Genomic DNA, 24,618 nt, shown 5'->3' with positions numbered 1-24,618 from the left:
GTTTCTTTGAAGATCCAGAATTGGTTTTCAAGTTTTGAGAATTTAGTTTTGGAAAGCAAGTGTGACAAATACACAGTATTCATACATTAAAATAGTATCAAAGCAGCAAAGGCTCCTGTAAATGTTGAGCCATCATCTCTAGAAGCCCTTGTTAGCACTAAAATCAGATAAGGTCAACCATATGCTCTATTGAGGTAAACTGTCTGAAATAAGTTCCTGCGATTTTGAGAATTAGTACGAACCATCTGTTCTTTAACTTGAGGTCTTCAGTGTTCATTGTTGTCAGCTGTTCTAGGAGTGTGCCATCTTTTGAGAAGATAAATTAATCACCCACCTCATTTATATACTCCATTAAAAGACTCCAGTGCTCTCATCTTCCTTATCAAAAAGAATTGGTGTCTCTATTTTTATTCACATGTACTATATTTTAGTGATGGGGATTTTACTGGCAGAAAATTTGAGGGAATCAGCATCTGGCCTTCTAGTGGGCATTGAGGGAACCAAGAAAAGAAATAGCTGCAATTAAAAGGTTAAAATGTACTGCCAGTTGGTTCATTAGAAAAGGGCTTGTGAATAATATTTATACAACAGTACTTTCAGAAGCATAAGGTAGGAAATGGCTTGAGCAAGTCTTCTTTCCATAAACTCTTACTCAACCTCTGATTAAAATAAAAATCTACCCCTCCCCACGCCTTCTTAATGGCTGTTGAAACATTTTCAATACTAATAAAATCTGGTGTAAGGGATTTCCCCAAATTGTGCTACATGAATGTCTTAGGGCAGTTCCCTAATCTGTTATTTCTTCCTCCTCGTAGAGTCAGCTGATAAAAATATCCATAGACAGAGTGAAGTCAGTGGCACGCCTGGCTTTCTTAGGCAGCACGCCATGTGATCACATATAGGCGGCCTCACTGAGGCTGATGCCGTTCAGCAAGCAGTGGGTAATGAGTCTTTGTGCGAGTGAGGCTCTTGTCTCGGAACAATAAAGCATATGGTACCAGCAATAAAACACGGGGCTGGGAAATGTAAGAAGATTCCACTGAACCAGGAAGAACGATGCCTTCCGTGATGCTGACACGTACTATAAAATGATAATCAATTTATTTTGGATTCTAATGAATAAAGAGTACCAGGACTCGACTACAGCTATTTGAACAGGTCGGTGATTTTTATAGATAACCCCCCAACACTTCCTTGTATTTGATTGCATTTAAATTAGGTTGGGCTGATGTGTGGTTTTTGCCTTAAACAAAAACTTTGCGATATATTTGTAATGTCTAATAGGAAGGATGCACTTGAGTTGACCCAGCAAGATTAAATTTTTGATGTAGTCAAATATAACAGAAATGCTGGAATTATTATATTAAACTGAAAAGTTGTTTATTCTATTTTAATATGGATACATAAGAAAATTTTCATTCGTAATTTCTAATATTTTGCATATGCAGAAAAATATAAGCAGAATGACTTATATAAAGCTGGTATAAAAAAGCTTCACTTTTTCATATTAAAAACTCTGTATTGCCTTAGTTTGAGAAGATGAATCATTCAGAATTCGCTGGTGTTTTTCAGTATACTGCAAGGATATTTATTTATGTGAAATGTTTATTTTTTTAAAAAAATATTTAGAAGAAGAAAATTTAAAAATGTTATTTAAAGAAATATTTATATTTTAGTAATATGCCCATACTAATATCTATTTGCTTTTTATATTTCATATTATATTTCTTTCCAGAAATGGACAAGACTCATAAAACCTTTATATAATAGATGTCAGTTAAAACATACACAGAAAAACAAATTAACATAATTTTAAAAATATGACCGGAGGAATCATATGATGATCAGTATTTTTACCAGTTTAGTATTTTTTTTAAAAATGGGACATATGTCTGTGGATGTTTATAAAAATATCTACACACATAATACTTATCAGAAAATAAGTAACTCGGGTTTATGAGTAATAAAGAAGTTTATATTTCAAATAGACAGATCGCTGGGCTAGGAAATCAAGACCAGGAGTAACTCTAAACAAATAATAAGCTCACCACTCAAAACCACCGGGAAAGAAAGACAAGCATTGCTGTGAGGTGACTCTTCGAATTTAAATAGGCAGTCTAACTTTGCACTACGGTTTTTTTTTTTTTTTTTTTTTTTTTTACTGCTCTATCATTTAAAGGAATCCTGGGACCTGCATTCTCTATAATTAATTTTTGGGTACCATTTAGGATGATGGTCTCCAAGGCACTTGGGCACATTTACCATTTTTCAGAATTACTAAAATGACTGCATCTATGTGTACAGTGCCTAATGTAAATTGATGTCTGTAAGATGTTGTTTAAACCACCACAACAAAAATACCCCATATGTCTGATTATGCGTACGATACATATTCCACTTTTTAAAAAGCTATGTCTCCAAAACAAGAGAAGTTAATGACAATTTAAAATTGGCCTTCCACACGTATTTAAATGAAGTATTTGAGTATTTGGGTTTCCTTGGTTACCAGAGTCGCTGCTGCAGACAGCTTCTTATGGTGGGAAGACGATAAACAAGCTGCATAAGACTGGAACAACCGCTAAAATCGTTTATCCATTAATGGACGTGGGGGGTGTGAGGTTGACAGCCTGGTGAAGCATGCCCACTCCCCACGGCGGGTCGGGGTGCTCCAGGATGCAGGTACCTCGGCGGACCCGCAGCTCCACGATTCCTTACCCAGCATTCCGCTCTGGCTGCTGGAGCATTGCCTGCGCCTTATGCAAATGAGAGCAGCACAGGCTTTGACTGCAGAAGAGGAGGGGGCAGAAGGGAGTTCAAAGGTCACGGGGCTGGCTGAAAGCTGGATCAGTTGCCTGGAAAAAAAAATGTACCCTGGTCTTCTGAAGCCGTGTTTTGCAGCAGTTAAAGGAACTGTGCTTTATTTCTGAAGATTTTACAGCGTGTGCCGTAGTCATTTAAAGTGCATGCAGGTACGATGGCATTTCATGATGCGCCTGATTTTATTTCTGTTTAAAAACACTGATGGGGATTGGTTATTTAAATTTCACTGTGGCAACTGGCAGGATGTTGCTGGTTTTCCAGCACCTCTTAGCTGTTTTCCTCTTCTTCTTATTTTTCTTTTCCCCTAGTGTCTTTTTGTTATTGTTGTTGTTTGATGTACTATTTCATGATAGAAACAGTTGGGTTGGAGCTGCTAAACAATTCTGCCCTTTGGGTATGTGTTGATTTTGGAGAGCTATCTGGTTGGAATATCTAAATAAATATTAACACTTAAAACTTTCAGTGAATTTAAAAAAAACATTTTTAAAGAAGAACTGAGTTTCAGCCCAAGACTTTTGTTAGATATGTGGAATTAAAAAATGGAGTTCTTTTGTTCATAGCCACAAAACACCATAGGCTAATTTTAAGAAGTTGTGTCTCTTATTAAAGACAGGATTCGGTTTTGAGAATTTTCACTCTTGGTTGCGTTGCTAAAATATTACTAGAGAAGTGGTTACTTATTTTTGCTTTGAATTTCTTAGATTCCTTTGGTTTTTCTAATCGTTATTGAATATCTTTGGACTTTTCAGACAATCTTACTTAAATTTACCACATTCAACTTCCTCTGGCTTTCCTTTCAGTTAAGTCAGGATCCTGAAGGGATCCTCACAAACGGCATACCAGGATGCAGCTCTCCCCCACAACCTTGTCCACTGATGTCACACTTTTGTAGAATGTGTGATTACATCATAGTAAATCTGTCCCGCACCAAACAAGTGTGTACTCACACTTATTGTTCACACTGCTTTTTAATTTTCACGCCATATTTTAAGTAAACTTAAAACAGCACAATGCAATTGTTTACCCAACATCATTAAAATATATATATATATATATATATATATGTATATGTATCAGTTCAGCATTTGCAGTGTTGATGAGAGAAGTATCTTATTTTTATTTGCAGTGACTGTGTCTGTCTGCATTACAGGGTGTGTGTGTGTGTGTGTGTGTGTGTGTGTGTGTGTTGGAAACGGTGAAGTGCAAAATAGGCATTCAGTCATGAAATTACTGCTTTATGCGTCTATACTTATGTAAGAAGTTTTAAAGTGAAATTTATATTCATTTATATAAAATGAAATTTATATTCCTTTCATGTAAGGAACTAGTACATATTTAAAAAGACTTAATTGTTGTTGTTGTTGTTGTTTTTTGCATTTACAACAGGGAGTTAATTTCATTATGATTGAAATGGGGTAGTTTGGCAGTCGGTGTCTTCCATCTAAAATGAAGGGAGTTTAGAGAGGAGCAGCCCAAAGCAAGAGTGGGTGGACATTTAATCAGTGAAGGACAGTTATTTCAAATATTTATGAAATTCACTTTGTAGTGGCTGTTCATCACCAGATTTTCACTCTTTGTTACTCTTTGGGGGACAGTATGACATTTATCCAGGACACTGAGTTGAGTTTATGAAACAGAATTCATGTTTCGTGTTTTTAAAAGTACAAAAATTACAAGGTTTTCTTTTTCTATTGTTTTTTTTTTTTTTTCCTGAGCATTTCTTCTGAATCTATCATGGCTTAAGCTACAGGAAATATATCTCAAATAAAATTAGTTCCCTTTTCCATTGATCAGAATATGCTGATATCTGACTTCAACGTTATTTGCAAATATTTATGAAAATTACTAAACATTGCGTGTATACATGCCTCTATTCTATGTATTATAGTGTACATTATATGCCAATTACTTGTAACATTGCATATATATTATATAATCAAGGACCTACTTAATTCATAATTTTAAAAAATTCTTTCTGTTAATTTATATAGTGCCAGTAGTTTGTGCCTACTCGCCCCATGTGTGTTCTAGGCAGAAAAAAAAAAAGTAAATGAGTTTAATATTAATATAAGCAGTGCAATACTTTTACTTTGTGTATGTAGCAGCTACCCATGAGCCCATGAAGAGTCTTGGAGAAAACGTGATAATAGATATATGTGGAATAAAGAGAATTGCTGTGCTTCTGTGAGCCACAAGAGAGCTATTTATGTCCTGAAGCTAATTTATGGCTTTGAATATCCTGGGTAATTTATGTTTTGATGCAAATTCACTCCAAACTTTGAAGTCTTTTTTTTTTTTTTTTTTTTTTTTTTTGCATTGGCTTAATCCATCCTGCTTCCATGCAGATCCCAGCAGCTTGGATGTAGTATGCTCATGTTCTCTGGGGGTTCTAAATGTTTATAGAAAAATGTATTTATGTAAATATCATTCAAATTAAACTTGAGAAGCAGAAGAGTAAATACAGCCATCTAAACAGCAATTCATGGGGCAGGTAGGTAGTGTGTGTAAGGAACACTGTCATATCTGACTTTCAAAAGATCCTCAAGGATTTTTTTTTCAAAACCAAATTTCCTGCTTTCTGATTCCAAGCTTGTCTTTGTCACCATTGGAAAGCAGAGGCCAAAGTGTACGCTTTGAAACGGTCTTAGGGCAAACGTGTGCTCAGTCTAGGAGCACGGCACAGAACCTAAGCTTTGCTCTCAGTTCAAACTTGAGTGTGCAGGCTTTCAGGTTTATTATCTCTGCATTTGTCCATCCCCCAGTTTTCTGAGGCCTATGAAACAGAAAGACCAAAGTGACTTTTAATACCAACAGGGAAATGTGCAAAATTGTTACTGAGTGTTCAAAGCAACCACATAATTTTAACATGACAATTCTTAAGAAGCAATCAAAACAGGAGATTGCCTTTTGATGGCCTCTTCTAGAATTTAAATAAAATGGAATCTTTTGCTGTTGTTGTTGAAACCTATAAGCTCAATGCAATTATAAAGAGATTTTAAGTGTCTTATTAGACCTATAGCAATGGTTTAGTGGTATCATATGCAGATCAAAATGAGCAGAACATAAAGCTGTTTTCCAAATAGCAGAAGTTTGTAACTCTTAGGGTTAGGTTTGGTTTTTTTTTGTTTTGTTTTTGTTGTTTGTTTGTTTGTTGTTTTTAATGCTAAGAGCATTCATGGAAACAAGCATAGTACACATCATTCTGCCTTGTTGAGCAAAGTGGAAATCAGTATCAGCTTTTCTTCCTGATATTGGAGCCATTGATTCACCTTTTCTATTTATTTATTTGGCTAGTGGGAAACATAACACTGTAGCTTGGCTGTCCCCCAGCATCAAGTAGGCTCTTAGTAGAACATGTTTGTTATAGATATATGTTTTATACTTTTAAGGATTTTATTGTTCCTTTATTTGCTTACATCTTATTTTAAACAATAATTACTCCAAAAGACAACTGTTCAGAAATGAAATTTGTAATTTTTGTGTTGACTTTCTTTGTAGTTTTTCATCAAGTTCTCAGTTCCAGAGACTTTGCTGAGCAAAGAAATAAAATTAACATGCTACTATATTCACATGGTCCATGTACTGCTCTACACACACACGGAGGAGTATTTTCACATGTACACACACACAGGAGTGTGCTGACATGCTCATACACATGAACACACACAGAGGAGTGTGTCCACATGTATACACATACACACAGGAATGTGCCCACATCCAGACATACATGCACACACACAGGAGTGTGCCTACATGCACACACACATATGAGTGTGCCCACACACACAGGAACACACACACAGGAGTATGCCCACATCCGTACCCACACATACACACACATAGGAATATGCCCACATGCACCCATACATGTGCACACACAAGAGTGTGCCCACATGCACACACAAACATACACACAGAGGAGTGTGCCCACATGCATACACATGTACACACACACATGGGAGTATGCCAACATGCACACACACACAGAGGAGTGTGCCCACATGCACATGCGTGCACGAACACATAGTATAATAGACACAAGAGAATAGAGAATAAACAAAATTTCTATTTATGCTGTCCTCAGGGTACTCACTTGAATTTCAAATAAACAGGAAATTACTCTTGTTACAAGAAGTCTCTCCTATTGGAGTATTGACAATAAGCTGACAGAGCTTTATATCTAATGGGGAAATAAGTACTCTTAACTACATAATCAAGGCATAGAGACACCCTTAATGTCATTAACTAGTTATTAAAGGCAGATAGGCCTCTTGTACCAAGAGCTGTATTCTCTAAGCCCAGTGGCCTGGTCACAGACTACTCACCAATGGGATGCAGGAGGTTGCTTTGCCTCCATGCATGCTTAGGATCAATACATGCATTGAGTGGTCCTTGCACACCGTCATGGCTCGCATTGTACCCAATCCTAAGGAGAATGTGACAGCATGGCATGAACCAGTGAATTAGAAAACATATTACAAGTAAAGCAGAATATCTGTTATGGTGGTTAATACTATTTTTGTAGAAATGTAAATATACTCTGAAGAACTGTATAAATATAAAGGAACGAACGTTGATTTCATGAGGTTAGTATGGAAAGGAATATTTTACAAATGAGAACATGGCACATGCTTTTAACCCTAGCACTTAGAGGCACAGGCAGTTGGATCTTTGATTTCAAGGCCAGCCTGGTCTACAGAGTATGTTCCAAGGTAGCCAGGATTACAGAGAAACCTTGTCTTTAAAAAAAAAAAAAAAAGAGCCAGGCATGGTGGCGCACAAACTCTGGAGGCAGAGGCCAGTGGATCACTTTGAGTTTGAGGCCAGCCTGGTCTAAAAAAACAAGACCAAGACAGCCAGGGCTACACAGAGAAACCCTGTCTCCAAAAACAACAACAGCAACAACAACAACAACAACAACAACAAAAAAAAAAACAAAAAAAAAAAAAGAAAGAAAGAAAGAAAGAGAAAAAATATAAAGTATCTAGAAATAGCCCCACATGCTATATATTGCCTTTTTTTTTTTAATTCTTATTTTATTTATTTGTTTGATTTGGTTTTTAAATAAACAGTGCAGCTCAGTGTGGCCCAAGCTCACTGTGTGACTCAGGCTAGCCTGGAGCCTTTGGAAATCTTTCTGTCTCAGTCTCCCATCATGCCTAGTTTCTGATTTCTGTTCAATAGCAACGTTGTAAAGGGACCGAGGAATCCTGCTTTAAAACCTGGTTGTTTGTTTAAAACAAGACCATGCATGTAAACTTAGGAAAACAGAGAACAAGTGCAGAAAGTACAGTATTTAATGCTTCCGTTATCTAGTTGACTACGTGATTTCAGTCCTATGCCATGGGTGTGCAAAGGCTGAACAAGAGCATGGCTAAGAGCTTAGATTCGAGTCCCGACCTTGATGTCACTTCCAAGATGTGTTCTGCAAATATTACACACCACTTCCCAATGCCAAAATGTACTGCATCTCACTGAAGGTCTAAAGTAGGTAGCACTACAAAGCTAATGCCTTGAATTCTAATGAGGCAGTAGGGGGAGCAAACATCATGACATCTGAGGTTCAAATGACATGTGACTTTGTGGATACATGGAATCTCCAAACTTCTGCAGCTGTGGTCTAGGCATGTGTGGAGCTACTTTTACAGCCTTTACTAGTTTTCAGATTTCTCCCTTTGCACTACCATTCTTCCTTGCTTTGTGTAGTGAGCCTGTTACTGTCTCACTTTGGCTACATTCAAGACATTTGTTGCATCTGAAGCCTCTTAAATGTATTTATTATTAATTTACTTTTAGCACAGAGAGAGCCTGACACATCTTAGGTTCCACCTGATGACATAGAAGTACTAATTTTTTTCTCATGAAATGACCTTTATGCCACACATTTGTTGCTATTTAAAATTTTTCATGACTTGTAAAGTCGTTTGAACATGGCTTGGGTTGATTTAACTGTAGAGGCTTTCAAATACAATTTAGAAAGCTCATCTGCCTTCTTTTATTACAGATAATCTCAGTAGCATGAATAGAAGTGCCTTTTCCAATCAGTGCCCTGACTCAGCTTCTTTGGAACTTGTTTTAAGAAGGAAACCCCTAAACCTTGGTTCCCATCTTTGAAAAGATGTGATGCCTTCACTGTGACTTATGGCTTCTATCATGAAAAAGTTTTTAGTTGTACTGGTCGGTCATTTACTGAAAGATGAAAACCTAGCCATTTAATCTTACCGCATAGATTGCTTCTGTTAATTGCTGTGTAATGCATTCTCAGCTTCAGGTTGAATGCCAATTGCTCTTTGCTTTATAGCAATAAAAACCCATGTCTTGCCTAAGGTCGGGATTCATTTTAAAGAATGTACAAAGATATTTTTCTTCCTAATCCTGATTTTTGAAACTTCCTTTATTTTCTGGGCAGTCTCACCAGTAGATATCGAGGGCGTGGATGAGAGTGACTCTGAAGCCTGGCCTTGTTTTTGTTGTTTTTTCATACCCATTTTAGAATGCTTTTTGAGGAAAACAGTGTCACTGCTTTAAAATTCTTTTCTTTCATACTAGTCTGAAGAAAGCTATTACCAGAGCTCTTAGGTTCCCTTTAGGCACATGGGTTGTCTATTTTATTATTCTGTCAGAAACTTTCTAAAGACTGAGAGAAACTATCAAGTGCTAAGTGGGAGAAACACGATTAGGTTGCAGTGTGCCACCTGATAATAACTCCAAGTTCCACCAAGGATGTCGGCTCCTTGTTCCTTGTCATTGGGCTTAGTCTTCCAGTTGTTCAAGACACAGGGCTAAGTACTACTCTGTAGTCCCAATAGCAAGCATAGAAAATAAATTTTTTATTGACTTCACTTGATACATTTTTCTATTAGAGTGGAAAAGTTATAACACAACAAGCAGACAGACATTTTTCAACAGTTTTAAAGCCTCCCATTTTCTTAATTGGTTTTTCTCTGCCCCTTCTAAGTAAAAAACCCAAACCCAAGATCCTAGCAATTGGCTTTGGAGAAAGAGTTTTGACTCTTAGGCCAGCATGTAATCAATTAAACTAATTCTCTAGACAAAAGACAGCCATGTTGTAAGGGTAAAGCCATTAAAAAGCACATTCCGGCTTTCCTGTAGGAATGCCAACCCCAGTGACACACAAAAACACACAACACGGGGCGCCTCTTAGGTATGAGTCCCAGGCACATCATACAAATTTCCTTTGTCATTCAACAAAACAAAGTCAATTTAGCCATACAGTCTGCACATGGAGGAGGACAAGAATGTGCAGGGTCAGGTACCACCAATTCCTCCTCGGAGGCCACAGCCTTTGTCATTTAGCCCCAAGCAGTGGGGGTGACTGCATCAGAAGCTCTTAATAGTCCTGACATACCCCTTATTTCCATAGGCGTGGAGTCTGCACTTGACAAGTAACAACACTTTTAAAATGGTGCCACTTGTTAATAGCTGACCCAGATGCAATAGTACACATAATGAGCTAGCGCTGGAGTGTTTATCAGTCCACAGTAACTTGTATTTTCAAATGTGACCCAGCACCAGGTGAGCCAGCAGTTGTAACAGGGTCACAGCTACTCAGGTCATGTCAGTTCAGAGCAGCCACTTAAACTCAATTTGGTACTGGCCAAGGAGTATTTTTCAGAGAACAACAAGCTCTAAAAATTTGAGCAGAGGATCTGTAGAGATATCTGAAAAGTTGGTATCCTTTGTTAAAGCTACCTCATAGGGCTTGAGGGACAGCTGTTGAAAAGGGGTACAAGTGCCCATTTGCTTTGTAGTAAGTGGGTTCTGACCGGAATTAGTATATATGAAAGGAAAGGAAGTTGTTCAGGAAACCTGGAACATTCCGATCACCAAGTCACAAACTTATAGCTTTATAAAGCTTTATAAGCACCCGTTTAGGGGTGGCTGTTTAAGAATTCTGTGGGGCAGAAGAGAGAGAATGGTGAAACTGCGAGGAATATTCTGGGAGATATGGGAGCCTGCCAGAGCTGTGAGGCTATAGGTCATGGCATGGCCCAGTGCTAAGGCACTTGCTTAGCCCACCGAAGCCCTGGATTTGATCTCCTAGCTCCACCTCCAATACAAACCAACTTGGGGGCACTGCGGAAGAGCTTGTCCTGTAACTGGATAAGCCACGCATCTGATAAAGCAAATGGGGACAATGGCTCTGTGGACCGGTGTGTCCACATGAATGGTTAAGAACCAGAGGCCAGTTCCCTAAAACTGGAGCCCATGAATAGATGCCACATGCACTTGTGTGTGGTTTTCCTCTGGGAGGAACGGTCCATTGCTTTCACACGTTCTTAAACTTCAGATTATCAGATGGCAAAAATATTCGTACCCATGGCATAAAGAGTAAAATCTTTAACTTATGGGCACAGACAACTCTGATTCTGGGGAATCATTCATAACTGGGGAATCCCACAATTATTTCTCCAACAAAAATATTTATTAGGCAGGAGTGCTGCCAGGGTTCTTGGCTTACACAGACACCTGGACAAGAGAGGTGTTGGCTGGCTTCTGTTTCTCACGCTGGCAACCCACCAGCAGCGTTTTTCACATGGTAGCGCCCCACAGAAACACCTACAGGGTTTTACCTTGTGAAATCTGTGCCAAATCCTTCTCTTCTTGGCAGCAAAGAAGCTGCTTTCTTGCCAAATGGGCTTAGGCACAAACGGCCCTAGTATGGGGAAGAAGATAATCTTACTTTCTTAGGGAAACACATACATTTTCTCAAGATGTATAGAGTGATGCACATTCAAGGCATCCTTGTGCTCTCCTAGTTGCCACCGTTGAATAACCTAGAATGATGGTGCAGCTACTAAGGAAACCTACATGTTGTTTTTGAAGAAGCACTCTGAATGCACACATGTGCTTTCTTTCTTTTAATAGAACCCTGTGCATCGTGGTCATCGTACTGAAGTTTATTGGAAAAGTAGAAAAGAACATAGTGTGGACAAACTCTGAGTTCTAATCCCAGATTGCTAAGAACCCTCAACAAAGTAGCTAATTTTGTGTCTATAGCACAGCTCAAGGAACTTGAATTTCCTTGATTTTTCCCTAATTTTTTATGAAACAGTTTTTTTGTTTTTGTTTTTGGTTTTGGTTTTTGGATTTTGGTTTTTGTTTGTTTGTTTGTTTGTTTTGGGGTTTTTTTGCCTTGCAGTTTTCCTAGCTTACAGATCTTGTACTTTTTAAAAAGGAACAAATCTTAAGTAAAAAAAAAAAAAATTATTGAACAGTAGGCCCAAAATAAATAAAACAAGTACAAATACACGTAGCTCCTCCACTGTGTTCACAATGAGGAAGCATCCGTAGGGGATGCGTGGACATCAGGAGATGGTACTAACGAGAAGGCCTTCCACATGATGCTTGGCATTGAGAAGGGTGGTGTCACCTGATTCTTGGTAGTGAAGATGTGGTTTTTTGCCTTGTACTGATTTCGGATGTGCAGAACACTTAGGCAAGACTGTGAGAGCACAGTAAACAAGAAAGACATGAAGAAAAAGAATCTTTTTTTTTCAACTGATAAAAACAATTTATTAATTTTTGGATAACTTCATACAATATATTTTGATAATATTTTTACCCCTACCCAACCTCTCCCACCGACCCATCCACCAAATTTCATGAGCTCTTTCTCCCTCCTTCTCTCTCTCCTCATTCAGTATGACTATTTCACACTGACACTTAAGATCTTGACTACATTCAACCCATCTTATTTGTTAAAAATGAATTTGTTATTATTATTATTATTAATTTTATTTTAATTTTTACAAATCTATTCAGTGCTGATCCCCCACCCCCACAGTGGACCAGAGCCTCTAGCACTGGGTTATACCCACAAATACTTTTATTCATTTATTTATTTGTTTATTTATTTATTTTAAGTTAGACTTTCTCATAGTTCTTCACAGTTTACTACAAACTTGATTATACGCAGTGCGATTTGTTCACCCCACCCCAGCTTGTATTTGTCTTTTCAGAAAAAAAAAAAAAAAAAGCTTTAATTTTGATGAGGTCATCCAAACAAAGATAGTCTTTTAGAACCAAATGAAAGGCTTTGAAAAGAAGCAAAGAGCCCTTTCCACATAATGTGATTTGTGACAAAAAGTAATTTCATTTTTGAAAGACAACTGATTAAATAATGATGGTTTTATTTGGCAAGAAACTGAGGACTTTAGTCATTTTTTGATTAATATGTTCACATGAGGTTAGAATATCAGAAATTAATCATAGTTTTAAAAATTGGGTGTTAAAAAATTCCATACAAGCTGGCAGTTAGAAAGTTATCCACATATTCGGTAACATTTGGTTAAATAAATTTATTACCCCAAAGAATGAAAGTAACATATAATATGATTTTTTTTAAAGTGAGTTCTCTTCTTTAACGTCACAGCAGAACCTTTCCGCTGTCAACTGAGAGAGCCACTGGCTATGGGGCCCAGTGGGCAGCGTGACTGTTGGTGTGTCCTGGTGGCTTATCTTCTTAGTCAACTTGTTCCACCTTCTATCACAAGGGAGCGGGTCTTCAGTGGCTCTCCCCTTATCCTTTAAACTTGGTGAGGCAACCAGAAGAAACATTAAAATCATCTGTCATCCTAGGTCATCCAAACCCTGGTGTTTTCTGTATGCTGAGCAAGTACCTTTACCTGATCAAGTTCATTGAAATAGAACTTGATTGTGGTGTGTGGGCACTTTTTTTTATTTGTGGAAGAATTCATTAAAAGAGTACAAAAAGTGATGGTTTTGTTTTTGACAAGTGCTGACTGGAAACAAGAAATGTCCTCATTTACCTGCTACTCTGCACCCCATCCCCCAGCCCCAGGTAAATGTGAATAAAGTCTCTAGATGGCTGCCATTGTTCCTAGGGAAATGTTTCCTAAATATTAACCGTGCTTATCAGAGACTTACATTATGATTCATAACAGTAGCAAAGTCACAGTTACAAAGTAGCAACAAAATAAATTTATGGTTGTGGGTCACCATCACAGGAGGAACTGTATTAAAGGGTCAAAGTGTCAGGGCAGTTGAGAACCACTGTTTAAAGTATCACCTGCCAGTCCAGTCAGTGCTATGTCACAATTCTACTCCTTCGTTAACGGGCAGGCCTGCCATTGACTGACTAACTATCACCCAGGCTCTTACCTTTTCCAGTTGCTTAGAGAATTTGTGATTCACCCTAAGGAACTTTCTTTTTTTCAGATGGATTTTTATCTGGTTTGTGAACGACAGCACGGGTGGCCAGCCTTAGTTCATGTTTCCTATGTCGACATTTTTTGTTGATTGCACATTAAGTTTATTTCCTTACCAGAAGCAATTATCAGATCAGACAAAATGCAGAATGTTCAGCTAAATTGAATTTCATATAGGCAAAAATAATTTAGGCATAAGTATGTTTGAAATGTCCACTTTTTTTCTCTTTCTGAAATCCAAATAAAACTGGGTAAAGTACATTTTTATTTACTAAATCTGGCAATTTTAAGTTTGAAAGTGGAACATTCGCCAATTGCATAACTTGACTCTCATTTGAATGGGGACAATTTATTTAATCTTTAAGGTATATTTTTTGATGCCCCCCACACCGTGGTCTCTCCACTCTCTTTCTTATTAAGTAAGTCAGAAATACATCAAGGAAAAAACCTTTTTTCCTTCATCATTATTTCAGAGTGTGTTCTTACCAATGTGTTCAGAGGTGTCTGAGCAATGCTGATAGCTAATACAGTGTGAAATGAAGAGCTCGTGTAACTTAAGATCAGTATGCTAGGAAGCAGGGTTCCTCCTGTTCTAACATAAAGCAGTTGTTAGATTTGGCAACAAAATAAGGGGTTGTTGCTGGATGTGGTGACGTGTGACGTTAACCACAGCACTTGAGAGGCAGAGGCAGGTGGATCAGTGAGTTCCAGGCCAGCTTCATCTAAGAGTTCCAGGTCAGCCAGAGCTATTTAATGAGACCTTGTGTCAAAGATAAGAAGTTGCAGATATAAGAATAGAGTGCTAGGCTAGGAATCTGGCCCAGAAAATGCCAGGATTTTGTTGATAAATGTAAAGAAATCGGCGAACCTGTATCAGCCGGCAGAGGACACTGCCCTCCCCCAAGCCCCTAGGGAGGTTCCCTGGAGTAGCATCCATTCCCTTTCTGCTAGTTGATCAAGAAATTGTCTAAAAGAAAGAAAGAAAGAAAGAAAGAAAGAAAGAAAGAAAGAAAGAAAGAAAGAAAGAAAGAAGTCTGACTAGCGGGCAAGATCCCTGATCTAGGAAGAGTCCAAAAATTAATCAGTTTTTAGAACATAGAATTCAAGCTGTAAGACCTGCAGACAAGTTACTGGACCCTAGTCATGGTGACAGGAAAGCTTAGCAAAAACATCACAGACCTTCTAGGTAATGCTCTGGTCTCTCTGAGTCTTAAATTTTGCTTTGCTTGCATCTCACCTCACATTGGGTGAACCAGTCCGGGATTTTTCAAAAGTATGATTTGTGCATGTTCTGCTTATAATTATCTTATGTGTTGTTCACATAAGCTCTTTGTTATAGGACACGGAATAGTGAACTGGGTGAATGTTTGTTCTCCTTCCTGGAGCTTTCAATGTAGAAGGACAAAGAGACATGACACAGTATCTACAGCTTAGAAGTGACCCGATTTCATTCTGTCTGATCATGTATGCACTGTACACCGGTTACATAGAGGGTACTATGGGACATCAATAAAGAAAATGAAGATCCTCCTTTCTGTCTGCTATCAGAGGCCATGACAATAAGAAAGAGATATAGAAATATATAATACTTTCTATAGATTTAGAAATTAATAAATTTATAGAAAAAAAATGTCAAAGTAATTAGAAAGTCAATTATCCAAAATAGCATAGAGGATAGAGAAATGCTGGGTCTGAGTCACTGAGCAATCCTTAGAGCTGAGTTATCAGCAAAGTCAAAGGCTCAAAAATAAATGACAAAGCTGGCCAAGATAGATTGTTGAGAGTTTTTAAAGGCACTGTGGGGATTTGAACTTGTAAGGTGATTTGAAGTCACTTGTGGGTTTTTAAACTACAGACTGGCATGATGGTCTTTGTACTTTAAATTTCTCATTCTTCCCATGACTAGGAAAATATCAAAAACAAACAGCAGCAAGTTGGAGAGGATTTGATGGGACATCTGTCCTGGTTGAAGTGAGGTCATGGTGCCTGTTACTAGCAGGTCTCGTGAACACGTGATAGCTGTGAAAAGATGGCTACTTTTAGGCCTAGCTTTCCATGTCTGAAATTCAGAATAAGTCAATGCCTGTCCAACTTTTCTCTGGGCTTTAGTTCTGTATAAAGCACATTTGAAATGCTCAAATTGTCCCATTTATTAACTATCCAGTTTGTGTCCCATCTTTGAAGGAAAAAATAGAGTATGTGCTGTTTAGGAAGCAATGATAGGTGTAGGATGGACAGTCATCCTCTTCACCTGGATCTGGACCTGTGCAGCCACATGTCAATGTGAGATAGGCCACCTGGCAGATAGCAACCCAGCAAATAATGCATTCTAATAATTTCATCCCCCTAAGCCCTGTGCTTTCATAATAAGATGAGGTAGATGATAGAGGAGGTGCCTGTTTAGTGTCACATCACTATTTAATATGCTAGAGCCTATATACCAGAAAGCCGTGGACCATGTCCTTCATATTTTGCTACCATATTTCCATATGCACATATAGTGAGATAAGACAGATGTCTTTTAGGGCCTGTTTTTTCTGAGACAGGGTTTCTCTGGGTAGCCTTAGCTGTCCTGGACTCTCTTTGTAGACCAGGCTGGCCTCGAACTCACAGAGATCCTCTTCCCTCTCACTCCCTGAGCACTGAGATTACAGTCATATGCCATCACGCCTACCTTGAGCGGTTGCACAAGCAAGCTGAGCCCTCAGTCTCACAGGTCTATGCAATGCCTATGCTGCTCCACTAAGCTGCTCCTTCTGTGTGTCGCCCAGCTGAAGCCCTTTCAGTGCTCAGGATCCAGGCAGAAACTGCATCCAGCCTTTAACTCCATCAACGCAATGGTTGTCCCAAATGAACTAACAAAGGAAGGCAATGGTTTCAATTTTTATCTCATCAAAATTCCTCCTTGAAGGATTGAGAGAGGGAGAGAGGAGTACCAGGTACCAACCTAGGTGATGTTTGGGCCTGGATCCCAGTAGATATATTTTCTGTTCCTCATCCTTGAGAAACGCATCCTGCTTAAGGAAGCTATGGGTTTGGGGGAGGGAACTCAAGAGCAACGCTTTAATGGCTTCCATTGCAGTATCTTGTGATAGAAATGTACATCTTGACCATAGGTGTCCATCTTATATCATTTTGTGTCTTGGAGTCTCTCCCTCATGAGTTGCTTTGCATCTTGCTTGAAGTGAAATCATTTTAAAATTTATATCCTGTCCTACTTTCATTTCAAGACTCCACTTAAAATATCTTTTTTTTTTTTCCTTCTTTGCTGGCGCAGATAGGCATGAAGATTTTATGCATTTCACACCCTTTAAAAATGAAGAAAATAATAGGCTAATCTGAATAGTGGTAAAATGAGAGTAGAAAAGAGATTTTATTCTCAGGAGAATAGACAGTGATATATTTTCCTGTGGCTGTGAGCTATCCCCATAGTTAATACAATCAGGCAGAAGATGGACATTAATAAAACAGAGGTGCTACATAATCTGGGAAGTGTTTTGCTATTTGATGGAATCCATCAGAATGGACCCTTGGACTGTGACAGCAGCTACCTTATTTTTAACCCTTCCACGACTCCACTCAATGAGTTAACTATAAAACTATCAGCTGCTCAACACATGCCTAGAAGAACTGAATTGAAGGTAAGAACAAAGACCTGACACACAAAATGTTAGGTTTGATTTTATTAAAAGTCACACCAGAGGTGGCCAGAGAATTGACTGGAAACTGAGTATTGAATTGTGTCCAACACGTTCAGGGAGAGGAAAATACCAGATGAAAAGGTTCTGGAACTCAAACTGAAAATCTGGCAAGGGATTCTCTGCTTGAGAATGTACCAGAGACACCTGTTTGGTGCTCCACAAAAGACTAGTCCCGGGTCTTTCTGACTTGGTAGATCTGCCTTGGAAACTGAAATGATGAGTTCCTAAGCATCTCTCTCCCCGGTTACGTTGCTGCTCCTGGTTCTTTGAAAACCCTCAAATCAGACTGTGGAGTGTTGGCTCAGCCCAGGGGATCTGGGCAGGCTGCTTACTCTGTGATCTTCACAGGCCAGGGGTGGTTTTTAGACAATTCTGAGAGAGGATCTGAGATCATGTAACTGAGTGGGTTTGGAATAGTTTTAAGGGACCGGTTCCCTCCTGATCTACAAGATTGACAGCAGTGCTCTAGCTGGGAGAACTCACACAGGAGTTCCAATTAACTGGCATCGATGAGGTAGAATGCGCAGAATCAACTTGCAATACTTTCAGCTAAGTTGACTTAATTTCTCAGACTGTGATGGTGCTGAAATATCTCAGCTAACTTATGTGGGCTTTATTTACTAAAGAATCATTACATTGAGAAGAAAGTTGGTATCTATCCTTTGTCTGACTATTGGGGTAATATAGGAATGGTGAGGGCTAAGGGGGGGGGCACCTGGAAAAGAGAAAATTCATTCACACCAAACAAATTGCTTAGAAGGCAGCATGTCCTCTGCCCCCCCCCCCCCCCCCTTCACTCAGTTAGTGAAATCCCCAACTGAAGAGCCTTAGGGAATTTTTGGAAAGGTACCAGCAGCTTCACTAGCCAGGTAGCACAGGACAGAGTTCATCTTGTAGCAGTATTAAAACGGAAACCACCTACATTGCAGAATTGATTTCATAGGCTTCATTATGCTTTGCTAACTAGGCTCCTTGAATTTGAAATTTTCTAAATATAAAAATTTTACATCCTACTTTCAGTGTTTCTTCTGGATGAATTTTGCACGGCACAGTAATCACTTCAGAGTTTTGGGGACAGTGCCATTTGTATTTTGTTTTTCCATAGAATTTCATGGACTCAATTAGTCTATTTTGTGAACAACAACAAAAGACTAGTGGCACTGTATTAATCTGAACTATTTCTTAAAGACTTTAGAAAGCCATCAGAATGCTGGGCTAACTGAAATGTCAAGGACTCCTATTAATTTTCACCCTGTTTTTGCTAACTCGAAATAGAAAAATGAATCTGCTTTGTGATGCTTTCAAGTGGCAGCTCCAGCCCAGCTCCTATATTAAAGCCACAGGAAAGTAACTGGAAACATTGGCCACACAATCTGACAGTGAGATTTCAATGTTTGGTTGCTCATTCCCGCTCCAGGTACATGTGACAACGCTGCAGCTATGAGTGGAATTCTAAAGAGGAAGTTTGAAGATGTTGACGCCTCCTCACCCTGCTCCTCGGCTCGGGAATCAGATGATGAGGTCTCCAGCAGTGAGAGTGCCGACAGTGGGGATAGTGTCAATCCGTCCACGTCTAGTCATTTCACCCGTAAGTACAGGAACCACACCAGGAGCTGACTGTCAGGCTGTGCGGTGGGGGGAAAAAAACCCATCACTGTGTAGCATTGGTCGCTTTCATTTTTACCTTTACGGCTAGATGTGGTTTTTAAAAATTTGTATAATCAGTGAAATAGAAAGATCAAGTAAAAATGAAATTATTTTGAGGCACCCCAGTGAATTCCATTATTGAAGTAGAGCTGGCAGTGTTTTATTTGTTCCTTTTATCCCATTGAGTTTACGAAAGGAGGCCTTTTATTCTTCTGACTATTCAAGGAAGCAGACAGCACACTGGACACGTAGGAGAAATATGGAGGAAGGAATAAACCGGGGTTAGGAAAACAATGCATCTTCCCATAGCTGCAGTGATCTGGGAGAAAATGGAAGGCTGCATTTTGCATTTGCTGGTGGAACGTGTTGGCAGCGATAAGAAACAGTCTGATCAGCCACACGCTGAGGAGCGAAAGCAGCCAAGCTCTCCTCAGGGGCAGCCCCAGCCTAGTTATTTGAGTTACAAAGTCCGCCAAGGGGAAAAATAGGAAAGTAAGCTGTGTCTTCGATTTCTTCCTCTGCCAACCTGTCACCTTAGCCATTCCAGGCAGATGCCGGAATGTGAGGTTTAAAGAAAGGATGGGAAAAAGTCTTAAGGTCATGCAACCTACGCCCAAGAAACGGACATGGACGAGCTATGTAGCCTAGGAGCTTATGTTTCTAAAGCAAGGAGACTGTAATGTCACAATATCATTTGGGCTTTTGTAAGATTATTTTCTGAGATTATAACATGATTAAGATCATTTCCTCTTTCTCTTTCCTCCCTCCAAACCCTGCCATGAACCCCTCCTTGCTGTCCTTCAAACTTAGGGCCTTTTGTTTTGTTAGGCTGGGCTTTTTATTTGTTTGCTTTGTGTGTATATGAAGGGTTGCCCGTGTGGGAGTCAGCAGGCAATGTGTGGGCATTGGTTTTCACCTCCCACCATTGTGGGCTCCAGGGGTCCAGCTCAGCCTTCCATGCTTGGCAGTTTGCACCTTTACCCACTAAGCCATCTTGCCAGCTTTATTTGCGTTATTAGCTGATTTAGTTAATATATGCACCTCAAACATCTTGCTTTTGGAAATATGACAACCTAAAAAAAAAAACCGCCACCAACAACAACAAAACCGAAAAACTCAAATGCTTCAAACATTTTGAAGAGCCTGGGACTGGGATGTACATACTATAATTGGCAGTATTGCCTTGAGCAATCTGAGATAAGTGGAAAATAAAAAAAGACAGTTGTAACAGTTCTAGAGGGGGGGAAAAAAAAGACAAAATACAAGGACAACATTCAGCAACACGGTGATTTGTACCATAACTTAGCACGTGATTTGTACATACCATGATGCTATGAGATGAGCTTGTGCTTTTGATTTGAAGGAAGATGTATGCCGACCTTTTTGGTTTTATACTAGTAATAAGGACGATGTCATCCTAATCAAGCACAGCCAGTGAGGTGATCCGCATGAAAGACTCTGCAAATGTCAATATCAAGCACATGCTGTGTTATGGGGTCTGATATTACCTAACCTTTACTACTTACTTGTGAACTATACTGAGAATCTTAAGTCCTGAGTGGTTCTTATCCTTCCTGCTGCTCCGACCTTTTCATACCATTCCTCAGGTTGTGGCGACCCTCAACCATAAAATGACTTCATTGCTACTTCATACTTTTGCTACTATTAGGAATTATAATGTAAATTTCTTTTGGAGATAGAGGTTTGCCAAAGTGGTCATGACCCGCAGGTTGAGGACCACTGGTCTGAGACTTGAGAGTAGCTGTATGCACATGTCTCAAGGCATAGTTTTTTTTATCTTTCCCATTATCTCAGCTCCTTCATTATGTAATACTGCGCCTTTAAAATAGTATTGATTGTGAATTACAAAAAAAAAAAAAATTCAATGAAGATACAGATTATATCCTTGTATATAAAGTTGCATATGTCCTCAAGATTAATTTATAATAATAGTGTTTCAGTCCAGAAAAACCCTCAAGTGGGCCTTTTTAAGAGGTGAAATGAGCTGGGTGGTGGTAGTGCACACCTTCAATTCCAGCACTCAGGAGGCAGAGGCAGGAGGATCTGTGAGTTCAAGGATAGCTTGGTCTACAGAGCAAGTTCCAGGACAGCCAGGCTACACAGAGAAACACAGTCTTCAAGAACAAAACAAATGAAACAAAACAAGAGATGAAATTATGTAGATGATAGATAGATAGATAGATAACTATAGTAGGGTATTTTTAAAAAGAAGGCTTAACATTGAAAGCTCATTCTACATATCAAATTATCACTCAAAACAATAACTTTTTCCTACGGCTCATTGTCCCATGGTGAAAATGTGTAGAAAATCATGGCCTTGTATACTGCAAGAAATTAATATAAAGAAAAAGAGGGTTATCAAATGCAAAAAGCGGGATTTTAATAAACATTCATATATTAACAATTTTTTAAAATGAAGCAACTTAAACTCTTCTCATGTCATGAGAAAGTGCATTCTTTATTGATTAAATAAAAAAATTAGAAATGATGACATAATGGATTTATATACTGTAAGACATTTGGCAAGATTTTTGTGTGCTTTGAAGGAATAGGAAATAATTCACACTGGAAACCATTTAACATATTTAATGATATTAAAATATCAGACTTCCCTGCTATAAAATATCAAAGTTAAAAAAGAAACAGTTTATGTTAGAAATGTGTATTTAATAAGGTATAAGATGATTTTCTAAAAGTGCATACATACATATATATTATGAAACAGATTCTAAAGTATTCAACGCTTGCCTCCAGTTTGCTGTGTAGCAAAAAAAAATGGTATTGAACTCCTGGTCCTCCTGACTTTACCTTCTGAATGCTGTAATTACAGGCCTGGGTCTCCATGCCCTGTTTATGTCATGTTAGGGATTGAACCTGGGGCTTTGTGTTTGCTGGGCAAGCACTCTACCAACTGAGGCACACACCCTCTGCTCTCACATATTTAACTTTTTGAAATGCAAACTAAGGCATGCCTCAATGATAATCCATAGTAGAAAACACAATTAGCTCACCCAGTAAGGCATTTAACAATTGTAGTAATGAAAAAGTCAATTAAAATACTTATAAATGTTACTAATATGAAATCATAAAGATGTCATCACAATAAATTTAGTATTCTTCCTGCTGATAAAGAAACAAAAAACAAAAACAAAACAACAACAACAAATCCTAGTAATACCAAAATGCTGGCAGAAGCCACAGTATACATTGAAGGCGCACATGTTCCTGTTAATGACTGTGAAATTCAGAAAGTACTTTGTCAGTATGAGAGCCATTCAAATATTCCTGGTTTTGAAGGGAGAAACATCTAAAGCAGCAGAAAATTACATCAGTGAAAATGCTGGTGTTTAATTGTAGCATAAGAAGACAGGGAGGGGGAGGAAGGCAGCAGTTCAGAGAGGGAAAGTGATTCATTATGTTACAGTCAACTACCAATGAATTTATTTTCATGATAGTTATGAAGACTACACACTATATAAAATGTTTATAAGATAATGGGAAGACAGACAGAAGAAAGCAGAATCTTCTTTATACTGACAGGAGAAAGCTATGCAATCTCAAAAGCAAAGACTGGCTCAATGACTTGAAAATTGGAAACAGTTTGATTTGTTGAAAGATTAGGATGATGGATGGGTTCTTTATATCCACTAATTTATGTTTCTGTTAGTGTTATAATACATCCCCAAGGGATGTGTTTCAAAGTTGTACTGGAAAAAATGATCAATCACTTTGTATTGATGTATGCAGATGAAATTGCGTGAGGAACCGAGCTGGACATATTACAGCCAAGTCACAAAGATGTGTGTGTGTGTGTGTGTGTGTGTGTGTGTGTGTGTGTGTGTGTTTGTGAGAGAGCGAGAGAGAGAGAGAGAGAGAGAGAGAGAGAGAGAGAGAGAGAGAAGAGAAAGAGAAAGAGAGAGAGAGAGAGAGAGAGAGAGGGACAGGGACAGAGATGGGGAGAGAGAGAGACAGAGACAGACTTATGTGCAGGTGCCTGGGGAAGGCTAGAAAAAGGTCTGTGATCCTTTGAAGCTGGAGTTGAAGGTGGTTGTGAGCTTCTCCAGGTGGATGCTGCAAACCAGTGGTGAGTCTTATGGAAGAACAGCAAATATTCTTAACTGTTGAGCCATCTTTCCAGCCTTACAAACTAATTTTTAAAGCAGTTCAGTTATTAATTTGATTACAGTGTCTTTTCTAGATAGGAGTCTGCTTTGCTCCCTGTTTTTATACTATGGGAGTGGGGTGGGGGATGAGATGTGAGAAATAAGGAAGAATCAAATTACCCAAGCTTTTACCTAAAATACAAAAGATAAGAGCCTTCCAGCTCCTGTAAGAGCAGTAGTTAAAACGTTTTCTTTCTTTCTTTCTTTCTTTCTTTCTTTCTTTCTTTCTTTCTTTCTTTCTTTCTTCTTAAATGTGTTTTGATGCTGGGTATATAGCACGTTTCACTCAAGCTCTGGGGACCAGGCGGCCAGGTCTTGGAGGGCTTCAGGTCACCTTGGTCTACATATAAAGAGTTCCAGGCCAGCCAGAGCTACAATGGAAAAACATAATAATAACTAAAATTATTTGTTACTCTAGAAATCTATATGTAACACTGTAGAGAATAGTTTCTTTACTGTTTCAATTAGACTAGACGGAAGTTTATTAGTAATATATCCTTGATGGAAATCTCTCACTATTTTCTTCAGAGATTTACTAATGAGTCCTGTTCCGCTAACTTGTTTTTCTACCATCAAAAATGAAGAAATCATCCCATCTTGAAATAAGAAAAATGTAAGACCATCAAACCTGTGCGCCAATATGAAACAATTTAGATTCACACTGAGAATCTGAAAAATGTGGCTACCCTTATTTAAATCTTAGACATCCTGACTTTATCCTTCCAATTTAAATGAGTGGGCATGCTCTGTGCTGTGTAGCCACTAGCACACTGTACATTACCGCGTTTTGTTGTTTTCACAAATATAGAAACTAATAAGATTAGCTGGTATGTGTCAACCACTGTGGAAATGCAAATGTCACACTATTCTAAGCCTCTCGTTAAGGCATTTCAATTTGTAGCATGCCACATCATGATAATAACAGCTTCAAAATGCAAATTAGGAGGAATATGATGGCTTTTTCCTTGAACCTCTAAATTTTGCTAGGCAACTAACGCACTTACCAGTGATCAACCAAGGTCACAATTTGTTCTCTCCTTGGAATCGAAGCAGCAGATTCCATGGGACTGAGGA

At 38.6% G+C, this 24,618-nt stretch overlaps 1 protein-coding gene across 3 annotated transcripts in view; it reads left to right on the top strand.

Annotated features, from left to right (window-relative positions):
• The window catches only part of Csrnp3 (cysteine and serine rich nuclear protein 3), a 192,828-nt gene that overhangs the window by 94,272 nt on the left and 73,938 nt on the right, over positions 1-24,618 (top strand). The window contains exons 1-2 of one of the 3 annotated variants that reach the window (XM_051167154.1): positions 855-1,158; positions 19,131-19,301. In XM_051167154.1, the coding sequence (XP_051023111.1) occupies positions 19,154-19,301 (148 nt within the window). In that variant the 5' untranslated portion in view covers positions 855-1,158; positions 19,131-19,153. Of the gene's footprint in view, positions 1-854; positions 1,159-2,855; positions 2,970-19,130; positions 19,302-24,618 lie in introns of those variants that run through there. The other 2 variants (XM_051167155.1, XM_051167153.1) reach the window with 2 other exon arrangements.

The sequence above is a fragment of the Acomys russatus genome, chromosome 24 (assembly GCF_903995435.1).
Source record: "Acomys russatus chromosome 24, mAcoRus1.1, whole genome shotgun sequence".
Lineage (NCBI taxonomy): Eukaryota > Metazoa > Chordata > Mammalia > Rodentia > Muridae > Acomys > Acomys russatus.
Note: the sequence above shows the minus strand (reverse complement) of the source record. Positions and strands in the feature narration are given on the sequence as shown.